This window comes from Geotrypetes seraphini, chromosome 3 (genome assembly GCF_902459505.1).
Source record: "Geotrypetes seraphini chromosome 3, aGeoSer1.1, whole genome shotgun sequence".
NCBI classification, from domain to species: Eukaryota; Metazoa; Chordata; class Amphibia; order Gymnophiona; family Dermophiidae; genus Geotrypetes; species Geotrypetes seraphini.
In genome coordinates, this window is record NC_047086.1 from 343,556,529 (window position 1) to 343,579,818 (window position 23,290).

The window sequence follows — 23,290 nt, forward strand, 5'->3', positions numbered from 1 at the left end:
ATGTTTGAAATTTCAATCTTGTCTAGAAGGCAAATGACTTCAAGGCCAGAAGGCAAATGACTTCAAGGCCTTCCTAATCTGCTTGTTTTATCTCCCTATCGCAGTAGAACAAACCTGGTTCATGGCTTTACCTTCCCATTCTTGCTATTTTGTAAAATGTTGAAAACATTTTTTATACGATAGATTGTAAAGTTAGCACTTTTAGTTAAAGAATTGCAAGGACATCTTTTTATCCAAGGAATTCTATTTTCCCAAAGAATTATTATGGCTTTTTTTTTTTTTTTTTTTAACCATGTACCCAATTTATGTAGTAAAGCCACAGAACATATGATCTTCATACACAACCACATAATAAAACTAAAGATTTGTAAAGCAGTCCATATTTAATCTAAGTGCATTCCTTGAACACTGCACTGTTTCATTCATACATTTTCATGTGCCATAGACCATCATTTAAATAATGGATATTTTTAATGCCAATCCCTTTGTTGACTTTCTCAATGTCATCTGCTGACATCTTCATAACTCCAACACATAACGTGCTGTTTTCTTTCTGCCATTATTGCAACTACTGTATCAGCAGCAGAAGGGTAGAGTTTAGCTCCTGGAAATGTCAAACCTGGGCACATGATGTTATCTCCACTAAGTACAAATTTAATGGGTCCTTTATCAACCTGCTGATGTGGCAGAATAAATGGGTATTTGTGTAGTAGTCTCAGTGTTGGGTAGAATGGCCCTTCCCTTTGTCTTAAAAAAACAGCAGTTCTCCATTTACAGTTAGGATTTCTATGTTTATGGCATCTAACTATTTTGACAGGGTCTTTCTTTGGCATGATTTGATTGAGCCATGGCTCAATCCCTTCTTTTTTATGTAAATCACCCTGAACTAAATGGTATTAGAAGGATTCAGAACTCTTGTATTACATTACATTAGATTAGATATTTTAAAAGTGAAACTATCCTAGAGTTGCCATGAGTTGACTTCAACCCAATGGCACATAACAACAACAAGAACAGAACAAAATGAATAGTATTAAGTAGATATCTCATTCAAAATTTACTAACTGTTTTCATGATTGATGATACTATTATTCCTAATTGTTTACGAGTTCAAAGTGGTTTACAAATAAAAGCTAAATAATTGAAAATTGGAAGGAAGACCATTAGAGATAGGAAAGATCCTACATTTGACAAAGAACTAAAAGCCACTCACAAACACATGTAAATAAACATTAATTTCTTCATCCAATCCCTTTAAGCTCTCAAAAGAAAGCCTTTTGAAAATAAACCCCCTCTTTTACGAATGCATACCGTGGGTTTTAGCGCTGGCAGTGGCGGTAACTGCTCCGACGCTCATAGAATTCCTATCAGTGTTGTAGCAGTTACCGCCATTGCCGGCACTAAAACTCACGCTATACGTTCATAAAAGAGGGGGAAAATGCCTTAAGTTGTTTTATAAAAGTCATTAATGACTTTTCCTTTCTGAGAGTTACAAGTAAAACAATTCCATAGTACAGGGGCTAAATAAGAGAAAGCACAATCCCACATAGAAGCTAAATGTGCTGTAGATACACATGGTATAACTGCTCTATTATCATTCAAAGATCTCAAACATCTACTCGGTACTTATAACCTCACCAAAGATGTTAAATAATGGAGGGGGAGGGGGAGGGGGAGTTCTGAAGCAAACAACGCACTATGATCCAACACTACCATCTTAAACTGTATCCTACACCTTATAGGTAGCCAATAAATCTCAGGAACAGTGGCAAGAAATGTAGATGTTTTGATCAGTAACTGCAGATTAAAAGCAACAGTTAAAAATTAATTTCTTAAACTTGTGAAAGCTGCATTGTTTGAAGCCTTATCTACCGATACTTTTCAAACCATGGCAATATCACAATTAGATTACTGCAATGATCTATACCTAGATCATCCAGTAACTTATCTTCAATGTCTTCAAATAATTCAGAATGCAGCAGTTTGGTTGCAAACAAATTTGTTGAAATGCCTACATAAGCCCTGTTCTTTTCTCTTTGTACTGGCTATCTAGAGGAGTCTTTTAATTTTTATTTTTTTTTCTTGCTCACAGGGCCTTTGTAGTGAGGCCTTATTTTAGTTATTTCCCCATCCCTAAACATTTGTCTTATGCATAACCATCCTTTTGGAAATGAAAGTAACTCCAAGGCCTGCATTCAGTTGAAGACTACTTGACAGAAGACAACCACTTCCTGACAGTCTGAGAAACTGAGTTTTTATCCAGACTATCTCTAGCTTTGTTTGCTGTTCAAGCTGTATCTATATAAATATTTTGGATCTCTGATGTAGACAAATTTCCTCAGAAACATGGCTGAATCAGGCCACTTTGACTGTTACACAGAATATATCAATAAAGTCTATTGTGTTTTGGATCTCAATTTCGTCTCCTTGGTCATCCCTGCTCCCTTGTGTTTACCGTATATACTTGAATATAAACCGAGGTAACCTTTTTTCCCCAAAAAAAGGAGGAAAAAAGGTTGATTCGAATATAAACCAGGAGGGTTTAATAATCAAGTGCAGTGCCTTGACTTGTCCTGCCAGGCTCTGCATCCTGTTCCCCCTCCCTCGCTGTTCAGCCAGGCTCTGCATCCAGCCCCCTCATTCGCTCACTCCCCTGCCAGTATCTGCACCCAGCATCTCTCCCTCCCTGCCAGGTTCCGTACCCTTCCCCCCCCTCCCTCCTGATGCTTTACAGGCCTCCGGACCTGCCCTGTGACTTGGTGGTCCAGCAGTGGCCGGGACAGGGGGGATCCCTCCCACCTCCTGTCCCAGCCCGATTCTAATTATTTTTATCTCACTCCTGCCTCACCCGTGCACCGAATATAAACCAAGACCTCCATTTTTGGGCTATTTTTGGCCCCAAAATCTCAGTTTATATTTGAGTATATATGGTACATCTGCAGAGGCCTGCCTGTAATCATTCCAATAGTGCTTGGGAGAGTGTAATTATCTGTGTTTTCTATAGGATTCTGTGTCTGATGTCACGATTGTTGCAGTTTTGCGGCTCTTGCCACATCTTAATAAATGGAACCAACATTTCAGCCATTGTGCTGTGGTTTTTTTTCAGGGTACACATCGCATCCTATGCTGTACTTTCAATAACATACTGGTCCTTTCTGTTTGGTATATCAGGTTTCTGGATTATAGGTGTGTGTGTTGGGGGGGGGGGGCGGAAGAACCTACGGTATATCTGAATATAAAGGAGGTCTAAATATATATATTAAAAGGATACATCCATCAAGAGTAAGATTGCCCGGCATGCATCCAAGCTGAATCCTTCTCCTTTAACACTGATTGATTCATCTATAAATTCAAGAAGCACAGATAAAACATGTTAATTTTTTTTCTATTTAAATGAAGTTGTGTGTGCACAAATCATGAAAGAAGTAACAATCAAAATAAGAAAAAATGTGGTGCAAACCCCACAGGTACTTTATCCTTCACCTGTTTCATTCAAAGCAAACAGTTCACGTGGACTTTTTGTTCTGATTATTATCCTGTGAAAATTGCCAGCAGAGACTGCCTGCTTTGACCACATGAAAAGTTGACCGTTGAAAACAATTCAGGTAAGTTCTGTTTGTATAGATTCTGTTTGTATAGATTGTGTAGATTCAGCCCATGCCCTTTTCTGCCATTCATAAGAACATAAGAGATGTTGCTGCTGGGTCAGATCAGTGGTTCCATCATGCCCAGCAGTCCGCTCACGCGGCGGCCCTTTTGGTCAAAGACCAGTGCCCTAACTGAGACTAGCCCTACCACGGATAAAAGGATGCACATTGAGGAAGAATATGGCATTTTGACTTGTTAAATGGGCAATAACTAAAGTCACAATTCTAGGTGGGCGAAATATTATTTTTCCTGCGGAAAGCACTTTCATTATTGCAAAGACTTTATTAGATATTGATGTTCAATGCCTAATAAATTTGATAACCCACCCTTGAGAGGAAGGTGTGGCTCACTGGTACAGCTGCTGCTTCTGTACCCACAGGTTGTAAGATCAAATCCCAGTTCTGCTCCTTGTAACCCTGGGCAAGTCACTTAATCCTCCAATACCCACCACTTTGAATGTCAAAGCCACAAAAAGGTGGTATACAATTCCCCTTCCCTTCTTGTTATGTTTTACATCTTATCCATATGAGATACAAAAAAGCCACTTTTTTTTTTTTACATTAGAGCAGGGGTCCTCAACCCAGTCTATGGGACACACCACACCAGTCAGGTTTTCAAGATATCTACAATGAACATACATGAGATTGAACTAGCAAACACTACCTCTATTGTATACAGATCTATCTCATGAATATTCATTGTGGATGTCCTACAAACCTGACTGGATAGGTATATCTGAGAACTCAGCTGAGAACCAATGCATTAGAGAAATCAGTTAAAAAAAAAAAAAAAAAAGTCCACCCAAATCATATACCTTGAACTGCAAGGTAATGGCGTAATAGAAATCCCTAATGTAATGTAATGTAATATAGCATCGTAACAAAAATAATTGTCTTCTATAAAATACTTTTTTTGCAATAAGCAAACTATGGCCCAATGCACTCATCCTTCACTGTCTGGATCTGTTATGGGTCACAAATAAAGAAGCATGGTGAGTCCTAACTGGTAGATATCTGCCATTCAGCATTAATGAATCAATTCTAACTGACTATTGGTATGGACAGTGGTGTAGTAAAGGAGGGGGGGGGGGGCAGGAGATACAGACCGCCACGGGTGCCATCTCGGTGGTGGCGCTGGCACCTCTCCTGTCCCACATGCCACGCTCATGCCCACCCTTCCTTGCCCCCAAACCTCTTTAAAATCTTTGCCAGCGTGAGCAACTACTCTAGCCTGCTGCTCGTGCAGGCCTGGCTCCCACTGAAATCACTTCCGGGTCACGGGGCCAAGAAGTGACATCAGAAGGAAAGCCCATACCAGCGTAATCAGCAGACCAAAGAAGCTGCTCGCGCTGGCAAAGATTTAAAGAGTTGCAGGGGAAGGAATTGCTGCTGCTGGGTCAGACCAGTGGTCCAGCGTGCCCAGCAGTCCGCTCACACGGCGGCCCTTAGGTCAAAGACTAGTGCTCTAACTGAGACTAGTTTTAGCTGCGTACGCTCTGGTTCAGCAGGAACTTGTCTAACTTTGTCTTGAATCCCTGGAGGGTGTTTTACCCTATAACAGCCTCTGGAAGAGCGTTCCAGTTTTCTACCACTCTCTGGGTGAAGAACTTCCTTACGTTTGTACGGAATCCATCCCCTTTTAACTTTAGAGAGTGCCCTCTTGTTCTCTCTACCTTGGAGAGGGTGAATATGCTGTCTTTATCTAAGTCTATGCCCTTCATTATCTTGAATGTTTCGATCATGTCCCCTCTCAGTTTCCTCTTTTCAAGGGAGAAGAGGCCCAGTTTCTCTAATCTCTCATTGTACGGCAACTCCTCCAGCCCCTTAAACATTTTAGTTGCTCTTCTCTGGACCCTTTCGAGTAGTACTGTGTCTTTCATTCTCTTCTTGAACCTCAATACTATACAATGCACAATCCTCATTTTTGTGTATGAATTGTCTGATCCACTGATCCATGTGGGGCTACTGGATCAGACAATTAATATACAAAAATGTTTATAAAAAAAGAAAAAGATCTCCTTGCTTGATAGTGGCAGTTGCCCAATAAGACCATTGGTACTAGTGTCTGAGATTCCCCCTCTCTCACTTGGAAAACCTTAATTCTTTGGTGGGCTATCTTCCTCCCTCTAGTAAGTGTCAGTGGCCATTTCATGGAGATTATGTGAGACTTGCTGGCCTAGTGCTTCCTCATACCCACACAGTCCCAGTCTGGAGCTCAAAATCTTAAAAATTAGGAGCCTGCCATCAAAAGCCCAAGCCCTTCCCTCAGATCCTATACTCTGAAAAAATAAGTGGCTGCTTCTATGATCTCTCTCTGTTTTCTCTTCCTGTTTCTTGACCCACCATTCCATAGAGGCCAGGAACAATCCCCCTTGTTTCTATCCTGTGGCAACCATCTTGGAAAGTAACACTCCTAGCAGGCATAAGCATTAATTTTCAAGGTGGTCATCACAGGGCAGGAGTGAGGTGGGATCCCTCTTGTACCCTACAGAATATTTGCCTGGGGAGTTAGTCAGACTTCAGGGGGTCCGGGAAGCAGTTTAAAGGTGATGCTTTTAATTGTTGTCTCCTCATTTTTACATTTTAAGCTCCATCACAGAACTCAGTGAAATGGGTTTGGGGGGCATATTGTGGCATAGCTCTACTTCAGATATATATATATATATTGTTTTATGTACACTTCTCCCTCTGTATCCACAGGGGTTAGGGGCAGAGCCGGCCCACGAATATTAAAAAACCGTGAATAATATTCGGGCTAGTTCTGTCCTTAACCCCCGCTTCTCCCTGGCTATTTTAAGCCCTGTAAGCCCCCCCTTAAGCCTTACCTGGTGGTCTAGCGGGTTTTCGGGGCAGGAGTGATCTTCCCACGTCCTGCCCCATGCAGATCGCTCACAGGAAATGGCTGCCTTGAGCTCCCGTAGTCTCTCGAGACTACGACGGGAGCTCAAGGCAGCCATTTCCTATGAGTGATCTTCACGGGGCAAGCGCGTGGGAAGATTACACCTGCCCCGAAAACCCACTAGACCACCAGTAAGGCTTAAGGGGGGGCTTACAGGGCTTAAAATAGCCTGAAAAATTAAAATGGTTTTTTTGGGGGTTTAAAAAATCGCAAATAACTGAATCCGCGGATGCGGAAACCGTGGATTCGGAGGGGGAAGTATATATAGAAAAGTATAAATAAATAAATGAATGTTCATTATAAAGATAATCCCTTTTCTAAAAATTTTCAAGGTAATATATAAAAATAAAATAACCCCCCACCCCAAATGAAATAAGGTAATACCTTTTTCATTGGACTAACTCAATGCATCCGTCCTCCCCCCCCCCTTTTACAAAACTGTGAAAGCAGTTTTTAGCGCAGTCCAGTATGCTGCATGCTCTGCGCTGCTCCCAATTCTCTTATGAGCGTCGGAAGCAGCGCAGAACCGTCAACACACCGGCCTGCGCTAAAAAACACTTTTGTGGTTTTGAAAAAGGGGGGAGGGGTAAATATTGAGGATAAGCACTTACTGTAGAGAAAGACTTACCTTTAAGAACCACTTCATTAAGGAGTTTTTGTAATTGCGAAGCCTCTATTTCAGAAGTCTAATGTAAAACAAAGCAGAAGGGTTTATGTAGTACTTTCATAACCTATCATACCTCCTCCTTTATAAAGCCATACTAGCGTTCTCACGGCGGTAAAAGCTCAGATGCCATTGAAAAATCACTCTTCAGCTTTTCTACTCCATCAGGAGTGGTCACTTGTTGTAGATTCTGAGTCTGTTGAAAATAAGACAAAGCTTCCCTACTGAACCCTATACAACAGGGATTTCCCCATTGAATATGCATGAGATCTATTAGCATACAATGAAAGCAGTGCATGCAAATAGATCTCATGCGTATTCTTTGGGGAAATTCTGAAAACCCAACTGGATTGCGGCCCTCGAGGAGGGACTTTGACACCCCTGCTATACAATATCAATATCATTTAGGGAATCACATTGAACAAAACTGGAGCTAGGACTGTGCATAGTATTTATGGCTAACCCCTAAACCAAAAACTAATTACCCAGCAGTATATAAATATATAATGAAAAACAATCCTAAATACTGCAACTAGCTAGCAGTGCACTTTAGTGTTAATAGCCCTGAAGATTGAAAGGGCTATGGCCTCAGAATCGGCTTTGAAACTTTGCGACCAAGTGCAGTAATTGAAGCCTTGACTTTTTGAATGTCCTAGTGGCCCTGACGCAGCGGATGACTTAAAGCAATAAAACTCCGCGAAACGCTGGCCGCGTCGGCATACGAACACTAGTGACTGTTACTTCCTGTAAAGACAAATCAGCTATAAAGCTAAGTTGCTTTTTTGGTCTTTGTTTCTTTACATTATGGCTTGCACGTATTTCATATAAACATATGGGGTGGTAGATTTATATGTTTTAGAAAATTCTTTAAAAAAATTTTTGCATTAGTGTTGGCCGATGATTGGAGCAGGAGCGAGTATACTACGCAGACTAGTCCTAGCCTGTGATTGCTATTGCGATGCGTAGGCTCCGATTCTGAGGCCATAGCCCTTTTAACCCCTAAACCAGCCTGGCCAAGGTGCTCATGAGGACAGGAGTAAGAATTAATCACTGATCTGGAAATCCCATACTTCCAGCACAACTTAAGCAACGGTAAAGAAAAAAGGCATAGCCCCTGAAACAGTGATTTTAAGAAAGCTGAAACAAGGGCAACTGTAATGTGTTTCTGAGGGTAGTTATTAAAAGAGCTATTTTATCGTGAGTGCATCACAGTAGGCTCTGTCATCTCCAGTCAGGTTATAGCAGGGCTGCCCAAGTCCGATCCTCGAGATCTACTGGCAGGCCAGGTTTTCAGGATATCCACCATGAATATGCATGAGAGAGATTTGCATACCAAGAAAGCAGTGCAAGCATTTCTTTCTCATGCATATTCATGGTGGATATCCTGAAAACCTGGCCTGCCAGTAGATCTCGAGTACCGGACTTGGGCAGCCCTGGGTTATAGCGTCATATATTTATAAATGGCTTACCACTTGGCAGGTGTATTATTTCTCAATAAATGTTATGTTTAAAATGTTATATAAAACACACACTTCCCACTTATCTCAAAGTACAAATACTATTCTATATATATATAGGAACCGGCCTCAGTAATGGAGCCTACGCGTAGTCGTAGTCACTGACTGAGATGTTCAGCGTAGTTTGTTTTTGCTCCTTTTCCTCCAATCATTGGCCAAATTCCTATTTATTTCTTACTTATTCAATTTCAATAATTTCTAAAACTATCTTTTATCCCTTCATATTCAAACGTTTTTTCTTTTTTTAATAACTTTTTTATAAATCTTAATATTATTATGCCACACTTTCCTTTTTAAGCGTATTTGCACTCTTTCAACTCTAAAGAGACTACTATATCAAAACTTTGTCTTATATATATAACTTTGTGTTTTATATAATTTTGTGAAGTTCCCACTAGGGTAATTTAATTTAGTGTGTTAACTATGTTTAAAATGTGCCACACTGTCCATCAGAAAGAAAAACACCACTAAGAGAGATGTGACACTGCCATGGAATCCAACTGGTCCCATCACATTGTTAGTGTGAGACCTGAACTCCTTATGAGACAATGACCTTGATGGGAGTTGATGTGACAGCTCATATGATTTAATGTGCTATTTTATTTATTAAGTTTTCTACATTGTTTTCCCCAGGGAGCTCATAATGGCTTATGTTAATTTATTCAGGTACTCAAGCATTTTCCCCTGTTTTTCCTGATAGGCTCACAGCCTATCTAATGTACCTGGAGCAATGGGTGACTTGCCCAGGGTCACAGGGAGTAGTATGGGTTTGAACCCACAACCTCAGGGTGCTGAGGCCATAGTGTTAACCACTGCAACACACTCTCTCCCCTTTCTTTTTTTCATTTATATGGGTATCCATTATATTACAGGGGCAATTTCTCCAAACAGGGGATCACAAACAGATCAGAGAAGGTTATCATGCCGCTGTACCGGGCCATGGTGCACCCTCACCTGGAGTACTGCGTCCAGCACTGGTTGCCGTACATGAAGAAGGACACAGTACTACTCGAAAGGGTCCAGAGAAGAGCGACTAAAATGGTTAAAGGGCTGTAGGAGTTGCCATACAGTGAAAGATTAGAGAAACTGGGTCTCTTCTCCCTCAAACAGAGGAGAGGGGACATGATCGAAACATTCAAGGTACTGAAGGGAATAGACTTAGTAGATAAGGACAGCTTGTTCACCTTTTCCAAGGTAGGAAGAACAAGAGGGCACTCTCTAAAATTGAAAGGGGATAGATTCTGTACGAACATAAGGAAGTTCTTCTTCACTCAGAAGTGGTAGAAAACTGGAATGCTATTCCGGAGTCTGTCGTAGGGGAAAACATCCTCCAGGGATTCAAGACAAAGTTAGACAAGTTCCTGCTGAACCAGAACGTACGCAGGTAGGGCTAGTCTCAGTTAGGGCGCTGGTCTTTGACCAAGGGCCGCAGCGTGAGCAGACTGTTGAGCACGATGAACCACTGGTCTGACCCAACAGCGGCAATTCTTATGTTCTTATGACAAAATGAGCCTCACTCCTAAGCCAAGGTATGTGGAGTATGATCTCAGTCTCTGAAATTTAGTGCTAACACTTGCCATAAAAATTGCATTGTGCCAAAGAGAGCTTCCCTCTGGAGTTCATAAGATGTAACATGTATAGGCAACTTATCCAGGTGGGTTTAGAAATTTTTTTGATTAATATTTGAGAAATATTTCTTTATCTTTCTGCTACATTTTCTTAATTTCAGACTGCATTGCCTGGTACTTCAGGATCTTCTCCCTCCCCACATGATTCACAGAATAATTGCTTGGGACCGACATCTCTATGTTTTTCTTTTACCACTATGGGATAGATTCATTAACCCCACCGATCAACTTCTGACCACTTAGCGACCCCTTTGCGACCCGATCTCCCTCCGACCCGATTCACTAACCTCTGCCCGATCATCCTCCGATCCGCGCATGCAAATGAGGGGTAACGGCCTTCAAATGCAGGCAGGCATCGATTCACACACAAAAAAAGAGGGACAACGACTAGGCTGACCGATCCAAAAATAAGCGACTGCTGAGGACCAGTCATTCAGGTCCTTTCCGACTGCCGCCCTGCTCTCTGCCCTGAACTCCTGCCTGCCCCTGCTCATAATTGGGGAAAAAAAATAATTGGCTGATAGGTGCCTATCCGATTCTATAAAAGGTAGGCACGTATTGCATGGCACCTAACGCCTAAACGTGCGTTTTTGGGGGTGGAGACAGAGATAGGTTCCATTAGGTGTAACTCTGAAAAGAGCTTAGGTGCCTGCAATGTAGGCCACGAAAACCCTGGCCTACATTACTGGCACTTATGTTTTGTATTAGTCGCCATCAAGTGTGATTCTGTAAACGGCGCCTAAGCGCAATTGACACACGCCCAGTGCCTTTTTCCAAGGAGCCTGCCGATTTAGGTGTTGTTTCTAAAATCTGGCCCTATGTCTATGACGGTAACCCTATATAGTGTATATAATCTATATGAAGCCCATTCCTCCTCCAGCTCTAGAAACGCACTGTCTGCTTCTGACAAACTACCTCGTATGCACGGAGAAATTTTCTTGTTCGCCCATTCAGTTTTTCAAGGTATTTAAGAGGGGAGTTCAAATACCAACTGCACTGATGCTGGTCTATACTTTTTAAAAAATTCTTTATTCATTTTAAAAACATACACAAAGTGCAATAGAATATGCAAACAATTGGTACAATGAAACAGCACTTATAACTAACAAATAATAATAGAAATACCTTCCCCCACCACCCTCCCACCCACCCCAGATGTGTGAAAAACTCCGTTACAAATTGAAGGCTTACATTAGGTGATTGGTTGTTACAAAATTTGCTAATGGGCCCCAAATCTCATTTAATTTTTTATAATGACCATTTAGTTCCGACTTCATTCGTTCATATCGATACAATAGACACAGGGATTCCCGCCAAAAGATTTAATTTAGTAATTTTTTTTTTAAGTTCAAATTTTTTCAAATTTTTTAAATTGAGTTTAGCATATAAAAGTATAATAAATGTTAACAAGGCAAGATACATACAAGCTTCATCAATGCAAGGAGTCACAAAATATTATTAATATAATATAATACAGCAAGCAGACCCATGCCTATTTAGAAGGAGGAGAGTATCAGCACAAAGCAAGCCAGAAGTACATGTAGAAGTACAAGTACAGAGAGAGACACCGGAGCCATACACCTAAAGGAATGTGTGGAGAGAGCCATGAGATAACAGCTATGTTCATATGTAGACATCCATGTTCCAGGACATGAACTGAATGTCATTAGCTGGTACTGCAATAAAAGTTAACCGGACTCCAGTAATAAATATATTCTAGCAACCTTCCAAACAGCATTTTAATTTTTCAGCATACATCCTTCATGTGTATGTGTGCTTGACTTACCTTGTTACAATACCGTGCAAAGATATTTTCATATGTGTCATCATGGGTTATTCTGGAGTCAAACTAAAATCAAAGTACAGATCAATAAAATTAAAGCAATTGACTATGCATCAAAACTCTTTGACATCAAAGGGGTTCCAATACTTAGGCACCAGGAAATGTGCATATATAACAAGAATACCAGCAAATATGAGTGGATGCAGTGGTGTAGTAACATGGGGCGAGGGCGGACTACCCTGGGTGTGTCTTTGCAGGGGAAGGGGCACCTCTCCTCTTCTTTGCCCCCCTCCCCTCCCCTCCCCGTACCTCTTTAAATGTTCACCGGCATGAGCAACATCTTCCACTTGCTGATCATGCCGACTTCTGCTCCCTTCTAAAGCCACTTCCTGGTTGCGGGACCAGGACGCGACGCCTGAAGGGCGCGCAGCAGATGGAAAATGCGCAGCAGATGGAAAATGCTGCTCATGCCAGTGAACGTTTCAAGAGGTTCATAGGGGGCGGGTGCTCAAGCAAACGGGAAAGAAAGAGGCAGGGCACATGGCGCGATGATGCCGGAAGCCAACCTCCCTCACTACTCCACGGAGTGCATGTATGCATATATGCATGTACAGTAAATGCCAATATTCTGGCTACTCACATTTCTATAACCTGGTTCTTAATTGCAGTGGTATGTAGTTTAAAGGTGGGCATACACATGGGTGGAGTCTGGAGGAACATGAGTATATACCTAGTTACACTAGTATTATATTAAGGAAAGTAGATGCCTAGTTTCCTTTACAGCAGTGTATCGCAAACTGTGTTCTGTGGCACACTAGTGTGCCGTGGTGAGATTTTGGGTGTGCCGTGAGATGCTGGAAAGGAGGAGAGGAACCAGCACCAGCTGACTTCTTACAGGACAGGCCTCTCACGGCGCGAGGTACACCCTGTAGGTAGTCAGCCGGTGTCTTTCCCCTCCACACCTCCAGCACCTCCCACCAGTGTAGCAGATGCAGACTCAGGGCCCCGCCTGGAGGACCTCCACGCGTGCATAGGTGTTGACGTGATGACATCACACATGCGCGCGATGTCATCACATTGACATCCACGCACTTCCGGATGCCCTTCAGCCGTGGCCCTGAATCTAGTGTGCCACTGCTTTAGAAAGTTTGCGGGACACTGCTTGATAGAGTAGGTTCCACATAGGTGTCCTCTAGAGACCTAAATGTAGGCATCTCTTTATAGAATTGCCTCCTACACATTAGAATGAACTAAGACAGTTTGAGGTAAGGAGATTTGCAAATGAATATCATTTTTAGAAAATTATAGTTAATCAAATTTTTATGAGTACACTTAACCAGTACAGCTGTCACATTTATATATAAAAGATGGCTGAGGAGAAATATGATACGAGGTTTATAAATTCGTGAATAGAATGGAAGGGATAGACATGAATCACTTGTTTATGCTTTTGAAAGTACAAGGGGGCATGCAATGAATTTACTAAGAAGTACATTTAGAACAAATTGGAGAGAATATTTTTTCACCCAATGTGGAAGTAAGCTCTGGAATTTGTTTTTAGAGAATGTAGTAAAAACAAATATTTGGACAAGTTCTAAAAGAAAAAGAAAAAAAAAACATTATTAAAGAGGACTTGGGGAAATCCACTGCTTATTTTTGGGATAAGCAGCATGAAATCTATTTTGTTGTTTTGGGATCTTGCCAGGTATTTGTGACCTGGATTGGCCATTGTTAGAAAAAGGATACCAGGCTTGATGGACCATCAAGTCTGTCACAATATGGTAATGCTTATGTATTTATGCATTTATTCTTAGAATGTTACTAGTATCAACCAAACTATGGCCAGACCTAAAAAGCAAGGTAAGCAGTCAATAACAGACATTGAAACTTCCGAGAGAGTTATTTGGCTTTGTATGCCGTCTTTTAGCTAACTAAGGTGTGGCTCGCTGGTAGAACTGCTGCCTCCGCACGCAGAGGTTGTGAGATCAAATTCAAGTGCTGCTCCTTGTGACCCTGGGCAAGTCATTTAATCCTCCAGTGTCCACTGCTTTGTAATGCCAAAGCCATAAAAAGGTGGCTAACTATTCAAACTGACCAGTCATAATTTCATTGCCTTCTTCAGATGTCACCAAGCTGAGATGGGTCATCTCATGGTTCTTATTTCTGCAGAAGCACCCTATTAACTGTTGCTTCTGCCTGTTACAGCTGCTTCATCCTATATCAGGAAAGACCTTACTCTGCTTCTAGGAGGTGGGGGGGGGGGGGAGTGGCATTGGAAGGCAGGTGTTGAATGGCTTTCAGGAGGTGGATGGGAGGAAGGGGGAGTTAAGATAGTCTCCGGAAGGGGAGGTTGTGAGAGAGGACTCAGAAGGTAACCAGACATAAAATTAGAATAGCCTTTTTTCTATCCTAACCATGCAGTTTTTCAGCCTGTTAGCCAGTGGTGTGCATTCAGGGCCTTCAGGGGATTCACCCTACCTCTTAAAGGACCTGCAGGCACTGCTCTCAATTTTATTGCCTAAGCAGGCAACAGGTAGATACTGCTCAGCCAATCAAATTCAGATCTGTACTGTCAGGGCCTTCATGGGGGTTCAGAGAATCCTCACCCGAGTCCTGATTTTTTTTGTTTTGTTTGATGCAGTTTGACTGGTTGAACAGGCTGCCTACTGAACAAATCATACTGCATCAAGCGAAAAGTGAACAAAAAAGTCCCCTGAAAACCCTCATCACACGCCACTGCTGTTAGCACACTGAAAATCTCTGCTAACCAGCTAGGTTTCTGCTCCACCCTAACTCCATCCCCAAAACACCTACAAATTAGTAGGTTTAGGCATGAGCAGTTGGGAAATTCAGTGGGAGTATCTGGTTAAGTGCTGATGAATATCCCCAGACAGTCCTCTCCTGGCCATTTAAATCACTTTGAATATCAACTCCTAAATAAATACAAATATCTAATGTCCCTGAAGATACACTGCTGCAATAGCTGTCAGTCGGTATATAAGAAATAAAAAAAAATTATAATAAGAAGGGATATAATACATATATGAATGAATATTATTGATATAGGGAGGGCTGGGAGGATGGGATGGGGGGGGGTAATTTAAAGTATTTAAGATTTATGGTTAAGAATGTACAAGTGATTTTGTATAGTATAAGATATCATATTTTATACTTGTTAATTGAAAGTGAAAATGAATAAAGAATTAAAAAAAAAAAAGAAATAAAAAAATATATATACCAGTATATACAGTATTCAACTATATACAGTATGTACTAGATCAGTGGTCTCAAACTCAAACCCTTTGCAGGGCCACATTTTGGATTTGTAGGTACTTGGAGGGCCACAGAGAAAAATAGTTAATGTCTTATTAAAGAAATGACAATTCTGCATGAGGTAAATCTTTCATTTAACTGTTAAAGGCAGGAATCCCGGCATATATGAAGGCAGGAGGCAGTTGCAAGTCAGCTGGCGCCGACGCCGGAGCCTCTCTTCCTGCCCATTGTGCGAGATCACGCCAGCATCAGCTGACTTGCCACTGCCTGCTGCCATCGCGCCAATCAAGTGGAGAAGGCTTCCTCCAGGGCAAGACAAATGATGGGGTGTATCCGCAGAGGTTTCGTCAGCAGGAGACCTGAAGTTATGATGCCGTTGTACAGAGCCATGGTGAGGCCTCACTTGGAGTACTGTGTTCAGTTTTGGAGACCACACTACCGAAAGGACGTGCTGAGGATCGAGTCGGTTTAGCGAACGGCCACCAGGATGGTCTTGGGGCTCAAGGATCTCACGTATGAAGAAAGATTTAAAAAATTGCAGCTTGAGGAAAGAAGAGAACGGGTAGATATGATTGAAACATATAAGTACATCACGGGACGCATCGAGTCAGAAGATGATATCTTCTGGCTCATGGGACCCTCGACCACCAGAGGGCATCCGCTGAAGATCAGGGGAGGGAAGTTTCATGGCGACTCCAGGAAGTACTTCTTCACCGAAAGAGTAGTGGATCATTGGAACAGACTCCCACTCCAGGTGATAAAGGCCAGCAGCGTGACGGATTTTAAGAGAAAATGGGATACTCACGTGGGATCTTTAAGGGAGTAAATTCAGGGGAGGGGATACTTGGAATGGGCAGACTTGGTGGGCTATAGCCCTTTTCTGCTGCTTTTTTCTATGTTTCTATGCCGGGACTCCTGCCTTTGTGTATCCGGCAGATACGCAAAGGCATGAGTCCCGGCATATGCGACGGATGCAGGAAGTAGCAAGTCAGCTGACGCCAGTGCCTCTCTTCCTGCCCAGAGTGCGAGATCGGGTACAAGACCGCGGGCCGCAAAATAGCACCCAGGGGGGCCGCATGCAGCCCACGAGTTTGAGACCGCTGTACTAGATGGTCACCACATTGGCATTATTCAACAGACTTAAACTAAACATAACTTATCCGGAAAGCAGCTGAAAACGGCTGCTATCTGGATTATTTTTTTAACACTCTCACTTTATTCTCCCTCTGTCCCTTTTTTACACAGATAGTATCAGGCCATTCAATCATGGCTTTGGATGAAAATCCATAGATTGGCAAGTTATAAATTCATGGACTACTGGTGAATATAATTTGTTTTGAATAATGGTCCAGATATATCTTAGGTTCCGCTTTTACTAATCTGCATTAAAGTTTACCAGTTTTCACATGTCAATGAACAAGATTAACATATGGCAATTGAAAAACTTCTGTGTTAACTGTTGGTGGTGTGCCTAGCATCTTCTCATACAGTTAACACAGCGACAAAACATTTACCTTACATTAACAGCATTGTAGATAATGTATATGCTCGTGAAAGATTTAATAGCCACTTTTATGGAGAGATTCACTTAAGGCACTGTAAAGTAGAAGCTAACATTTTGGCTCATATTCTATAAACAATGGCACCTTATCTTAGGTGCTGGTAGGTGCCCTACCTTTGCCAGAGGCACGATTGACATGCAATCAGTGGCTGCTTTTAAGGTGGTCGCCAATAACGGCGCCGTTTAGAGAAGCCAGGCCTTCATGTGTTAATAATTGGAATCATGGCGTATATTCCAAGTGTAGTGGACAGCTTGGTAGCTGTCTGGCTTGCCATGGCCTCACCTAGTTACGGTGTGTGTGTGTATGTGTGTGTGTGTATGTGTGTGTGTGTGGGGGGGGGGGGTTATGGGCCATGTAGTCTTTGCCTTGCCAGGGATTTCCAGATCTCCTTCCATACTCTTCTTGCCAATGCTTGTGGGACCCACCACCTACCCTCCCAAAAGAGACATGCCTCGTTGTTTAGCACTATTCCAGAAGGTCACTTTTCGTCCCTGAGAAATTGGCTTCCATCTTATATGTGCACATAGCAGGTCCTAATAGTGGACATTGTATATATAGTGTGAGCTGGTCCACATGCACATGGCTGTGCACGTTTACCATGGAGGATAGTCTATGGATAGCACCGCATGTGTGTTGCCACTATCCCCCTAGTTCTACATATGGTGCTCAAAATTGCATGTGCAAATTTGGGCATGTGCCAAATTTGCATGCATAATTTAATCGCATAATGAGCTCGTAACAATCAATTATTTTGCTCATCTACATTTCATGCGCCTATCACAATCCTAGGGAGATGCCTAGGGCCGCCTAAGCTCACCTAAGGCCACTTCCGAGTGAAATCACATTCATGCCTAGCCTAGGGCGAGCTTAAGCGGCTCTACACATCTCCCTAGGCTCGCGAAAATGCTTACAGTGTAGTTCGCTTGCCTCAGGGTGTTTCTTAAACAAAAAACGTGCATCTTGATTGGCTGGTTAGACAGCAGTAAGGCGCCTACCACTGCCTACAATCAGGACACCGTATATAGAATTTGCCCCTGAATGTCTACTATTAAATCTCTGCAGCCAAGGGATCCACCTCCTCTGATGTCGATTTCCTGTTCCAGGGCAGGAGTCTGGCAGAGTCAACCACTGCACATATGCAGACCACGGCTCCATGACTACTCCACGTACCCCCTCCACTACTTGGAGCGGGGTTCTCCGGCCAGAGGAGGGGTTGCTCCACCCTGGGTGGCAAACAAGTCAGGTATGCCACTGTATGAATATAAAGCTTGTAATCTTGCAGTATCTATGGTACTGAACTAGGCGGAGTGTCTACTCCTTATCTGCCATTATACCTCCTGTATAAGTTTATCAGTTCAAAGAGAAATTAACCCCCTATTCTATTAAATTGCGCTAGCTAGCTAAAAAAAAAGGCCTAAGCTGTTTATAGATACGTCTAAAAACCAGCTTTGGTTATGGGTACTTGCACGATCAGGTGTTTTGATCGTCCAAGTAGCCATTTAGGACACTTTTTAGATGTTTATTTTTTTTTTTATTATGAACCCCATAGAGCACTTTAGTAAAACAGGGGGTTACTTTAGCCACCTGTAAAGTAGCCTTTATGCCGACAAGTGTCATCTTTATGTAGGTACAATAGGTTTTGGGGAGGGGCTCACCATACAATATAAGCAGATTATAGTGACGTGTACCTGGGACTTTTTATGTGACATTCACTGCAGTACCCCTTAGAATACCCCTCTGCTCTGCTCAGCTGTCTGTGTGGTCATCTGAAGCTGTAATTCATGCTGGAATGTACTGAGGTTTTTTCACATTGTTGAGTGGTAGGAGGGGATTGGTAACCAATGGGGGAGTAACGTCTAAATGATGCCCTGGGAGTTTTGCTAACAGTTTGATTATCCCTGCAGAACATCCAAGTCCTAAGCTCACTGAAAACACACCTCTAACACGCTCCCTTAAGATTTAGACACATTGGAGACAAAATGACCAGAAAGGCATCTAGAAAGTCAGTTTTGAAAATGGCCACTTGGACATTATGACTACACTTCCCCCTCCGTATTCGCGAATTCCATATCTACGGATTTGGTTCTTCACAATTTTTGACCAAAAAATAAATTTTTGGGGCTTTTTTTAGCCCTGTAAGCCTCCCCCCCCCCCCTTAAGCCTTACCTGGTGTTCTAGCGGGTTTTCAGGCAGAAGCGATCTTCCCACGCTCCTGTTCTGTGCAGATCGCTCACAGGAAATGGCTTGAGAGACTACAGGAGCTCAAGGGAGCCATTTCCTGTGAGCGATCTGCACGGGGCAAGAGCGTGGGAAGATCGCTCCTGCCTGAAAACCTGCTAGACCACCAGGTAAGGCTTAAGGGGGGGCTTACAGGGCTAAAAATAGCCGGGGGAAGCTGGTGATAAGGGCAGAAACGGTCAGAATATTATTTGCGGGTCGGCTCTGCCCCTAACCCCCACGAATACGGAGGGGGAAGTGTAGTAAGTGCCAGTTTATGCTGTCTTTTGGATGTCTAACTTTTTTTGAAAATGAGCCCCATGGTCTTATTTTGCTATCATGTTCTATGTTTCATATATTACATACCGTTGGCATGTCTTCTGCCCTGCTGTTATTTACTTCACTGCAAAGGAAAAATAAAATTATATTATTGTTTCCTTCGCTGTACTGTTACTGATCTAGAAATGTATTAGGTTATCATAAAGGAGTCATAGCCCAGTCACTGGAAACTCAGTCATGTGAAACCTGCTTGAGTATCATGACCTTGGAGAGAGCGTGGGGCAAAAATACTCAACTCTATGCATAGAGAACTGGGTACACTACACATCATATCAGATGAAATCCAGTTATTGACCATCTGGCCAATGAAGAGCCTTTATCCATGAACACAGTGAGATAATCCCTTTCCAAACCAGGAAAACCAAAATTCTTTCTTGATTCATGGTTCAGTTTTGCTAAATATCCAAGGAATATTCTCCTAAAGTTGTGTAGTGATACAAAGTTGGTGGATGGTAAAGTTTCAAGTTTTATTGAAAATTTGATATATCGTTCAGAAAGCCGTCAAAGCAGTTTATTGTCTACAGTGGGTACCTCATGAATAAGAAGGAATAGAAATTGTGAAAAAAGGAAAAGGGAGAGGAGTAGAGATATAGGAGTGAAAAGGAACTCCATTATTTATAGATAATATATAAAAACTAGTCTTTAAGCCCGTTACATTAACGGGTGCTAGAATAGATGTGTCTGTCTGTCTGTGTTTCTTTATCTCTCTCTCCTTGGCCGCAGTCTGTATCCTTCTGTCTCCCCCTCCCCCCGAGCAAAGCTGTCTGCCCCCAGCACTCACCTCCCACCCAAATGTATCTCCATGGCCCTCTTCTGTCTTCCCCCCCAGAGCAAAGCTGTCTGTCCCCTTTCCCTATCTCTCCATGGCCCCTTCTGTCTCCCCCCAGCACACCCCTCCCCCCCAAAGCAGCCCCATATCCCTCTCCCTGTCTCTCCATGGCCCCTTCTGTCTTCCCCCCCAGAGCAAAGCTGTTTGCCCCAAGCACACCCCTCCCCCCAAAGCAGCCCCCTTTCCCTCTCCCGCTGACTCTCTCTCTGGCCCCCTTTCTCTGTCTGTCTTTCTGTCCCTCTCCCTGCCCCTGTGTCTTTCTTTCTTTCTGTCTCCCTCCCTCCCGCTGTCTGTGTGTCATTTTTCCCCATTTCCCTGTGCAGCAGCATTTCCATCCCACTTCCCTATGCAGCAGCAATAGCATTTCCCTCCTATCCCCCCCCTTTCCTGTGTAGAAGCAGTAGCAGCATTTTCCCCCACTCCCCCTTTCCCTTTTCTTACCTTATCTTGCCTGCTCCGTTCGGCCCCTCCCCCTTCTTTTACTGGCATTGTCAATCCGGCCTGCTCCTGACCCTCCCACCGCCGACAAACCTTGGGACTCCAGCCGCATAGGCAGCACTTTAAACACGCTGCTTCACGGCCTTCTACTGGCGATTTCCTCTGCCGCGTCTGTCTCCGATGATGTCATCAAAGACGCGGCAGAGGAAATCAGCAGAAAAGGGCGCGAAGCAGCGTGTTTATAGTGCTGCCTACGCCACTGGAGCCGGGAGGCGACAGAGAGGGCAGGGGGTGCTAGCGGCCGGCAGCGGTGGAGAGCAGGGAAGGGCGCGCATGGCACTTGTCTTGCCTCACGTGAGGCCGGTCTGTAAGCCGCGCATGCGCACTTCCTATGTGTGCTACAGCTCATGGAAAACGGACGCACGCATAGGAAGTGCGCATGCGCGACTTACCGTTTTATTATATTAGATAAAACAAAGGAAATAAGGTAATACCTTTTGTATTTTTATTATTTCTGAGCTGATGAAGAAGGGTTACCTTCGAAAGCTCATCATAAAATGCACTGAGTTAGTCCAATAAAAAAAGGTATTATCTTATTTCATTGGGGGGGGGGTTGTTTTGTTTTATTTCTATATATTACCTTGGACCTGTCTGTAGAATGAAATTTCTGGAATGCGATTGTGTAAAAATGTATTACAATTTAGGAAACTGCTTAAAACACATTTGTTTGTGTGTGTAAGCATTTGGTTGAAATGATGAATCTTGGCAGTGCAGGCACACCACAGTCTTTCTGTCTCAGGGGTAGGGAACTCCGATCCTCAAGAGCCGTATTCCAGTCGGGTGTTCCGGATTTCCCCAATGAATATGCATTGAAAGCAGTGCATGCAAATAGATCTCCTGCATATTCATTGGGGGAAATCCTGAAAACCCGACTGGAATACGGCTCTCGAGGACCGGAGTTCCCTACCCCTGCTCTGTCTGAAGGAGTCAGAGATTTGGCGATATAGTCTAGTAGTCATTGAAGAACAGGAAAAAAATTCACCTGAACTGTTATGCCGAATACTGAATCAGTTGCTTATAAGATGTGGAGAAGTGGCCTAGTGGTTAGAGCAACTGCCTCCTCACCCTGAAGTTGCGAGTTCAATTCCCACTGCTGCGCCTTGTGACCCTGGGCAAGGCACTTCACACTTCATTACCCATCTTCAGTGCCCATCTTGAATATGTAAACTGCTTTGATTGTAACCACACATCCTTTATTACTTACTCAGCATAGTCTGTGCTTCTCTGATAGACTCGGAGAATAAAGTCTAACTCCCGGTCTGTCCTCATAAAGTAGGGAATGAGGAGGTACGTTCCAGGGTTCAGGGTACCTCTAAAGCTGACATCATGTAAGGCAATTAAATCACTGCTCAAATCCTCAGTTCTACTTTGATATAAGAATGAGTTTGGTAACCCATCCTCCAGAATCTGCATAAGAACAGAGAACAAAGCAATGATATTGTGTAGGAAACAATGCAGTAAAAACAAAGATTGTCAGTATTGCAAGCTCATTTTCAAAGGAAAATTTCCTGCAGCATTTTCTTTTGCAAATTTTGTGATGATAGGTACCCGCACAATTTGCAGAAGTAAACTTTCTCCAGAAAAGACAGGATGTACGGAAATTTAAACATGTTAGAACAACCGCAGCACCACATCTTACCCCCCCCCCCCTATGGTAGGAAGGGCAATATTCAGATTCTGTGTTTACATGAGTTGATATCTATTAACCCTCAGAGAAACTTCTGAAAGTGTTTCTGTAAGCACTGCTTTGATCAGCCCCACTTCCTACATTATCCCGAACAACACTCGTCTGTCTTACTGAGAGCTAGATGCACTAAACAGGATCGGTAAGACCGCATAGATCTGCTCCGCTCCGATTTATGGCCGATTCTAAAAGTGTTATTGATGCACCAAAAATTCTGCGTGCAAATGATTTGTGCAGAGGTTTGTCGTAATCCCCATCTCTCCCATCTGAATGATTACTGTGAGAGCGACTCTCACACATGCACAGAGCCACTCAGCTGTTCAGGGCAGGAAACTTTTTTTTTTCTTTATTTTTTAATAGACACAGAAGTTGTGCACAATATCTGTCTCATTAAAAAAAAAAAATCCCCCCTCCCCTCTGATGATAGCCCTCCCTGATATCTCCCCGACGAACCATCACCGGTGACTGATCCCTCCTGCTCCTGCAGGGTGAGTTCACTGGCAGGAGGGAGTGGGCATCCCTTCTGCCTTATTTGGGGAGTGGGAAGGGGGAGGGTTCAGGTGCAGGGGGGCATCCCTCCTGCCATTTTTGCTGCCATGAGGGGAAGTTTGCCAATTTTTTTCTAGCGCGGGGGTGGGGGGGGGTCAGCATGGCAGGAGGGAGTAGGCATCCTTCCTGCAGATTTTTGCTGGTACAGGGTGGGGTGTTGGTCCCCGGTGCCAGTTCTGGGTTATCAGGGGGGGGATGTCG

General features: G+C 43.1%; 1 protein-coding gene across 2 annotated transcripts in view; it reads right to left on the minus strand.

Annotated features, from left to right (window-relative positions):
* Nucleotides 1-23,290, minus strand: part of LOC117357971 (calpain-1 catalytic subunit-like) — a 114,656-nt gene that overhangs the window by 35,951 nt on the left and 55,415 nt on the right. For both annotated transcript variants that reach the window (XM_033939269.1, XM_033939268.1), the window contains exons 12-16: nucleotides 22,061-22,263; nucleotides 19,557-19,593; nucleotides 12,142-12,204; nucleotides 7,175-7,232; nucleotides 3,272-3,342 (exon numbers count right to left, since the gene is read on the minus strand). In XM_033939269.1, coding sequence (XP_033795160.1) covers nucleotides 3,272-3,342; nucleotides 7,175-7,232; nucleotides 12,142-12,204; nucleotides 19,557-19,593; nucleotides 22,061-22,263 — 432 coding nt within the window. The remainder of the gene's footprint in view (nucleotides 1-3,271; nucleotides 3,343-7,174; nucleotides 7,233-12,141; nucleotides 12,205-19,556; nucleotides 19,594-22,060; nucleotides 22,264-23,290) is intronic.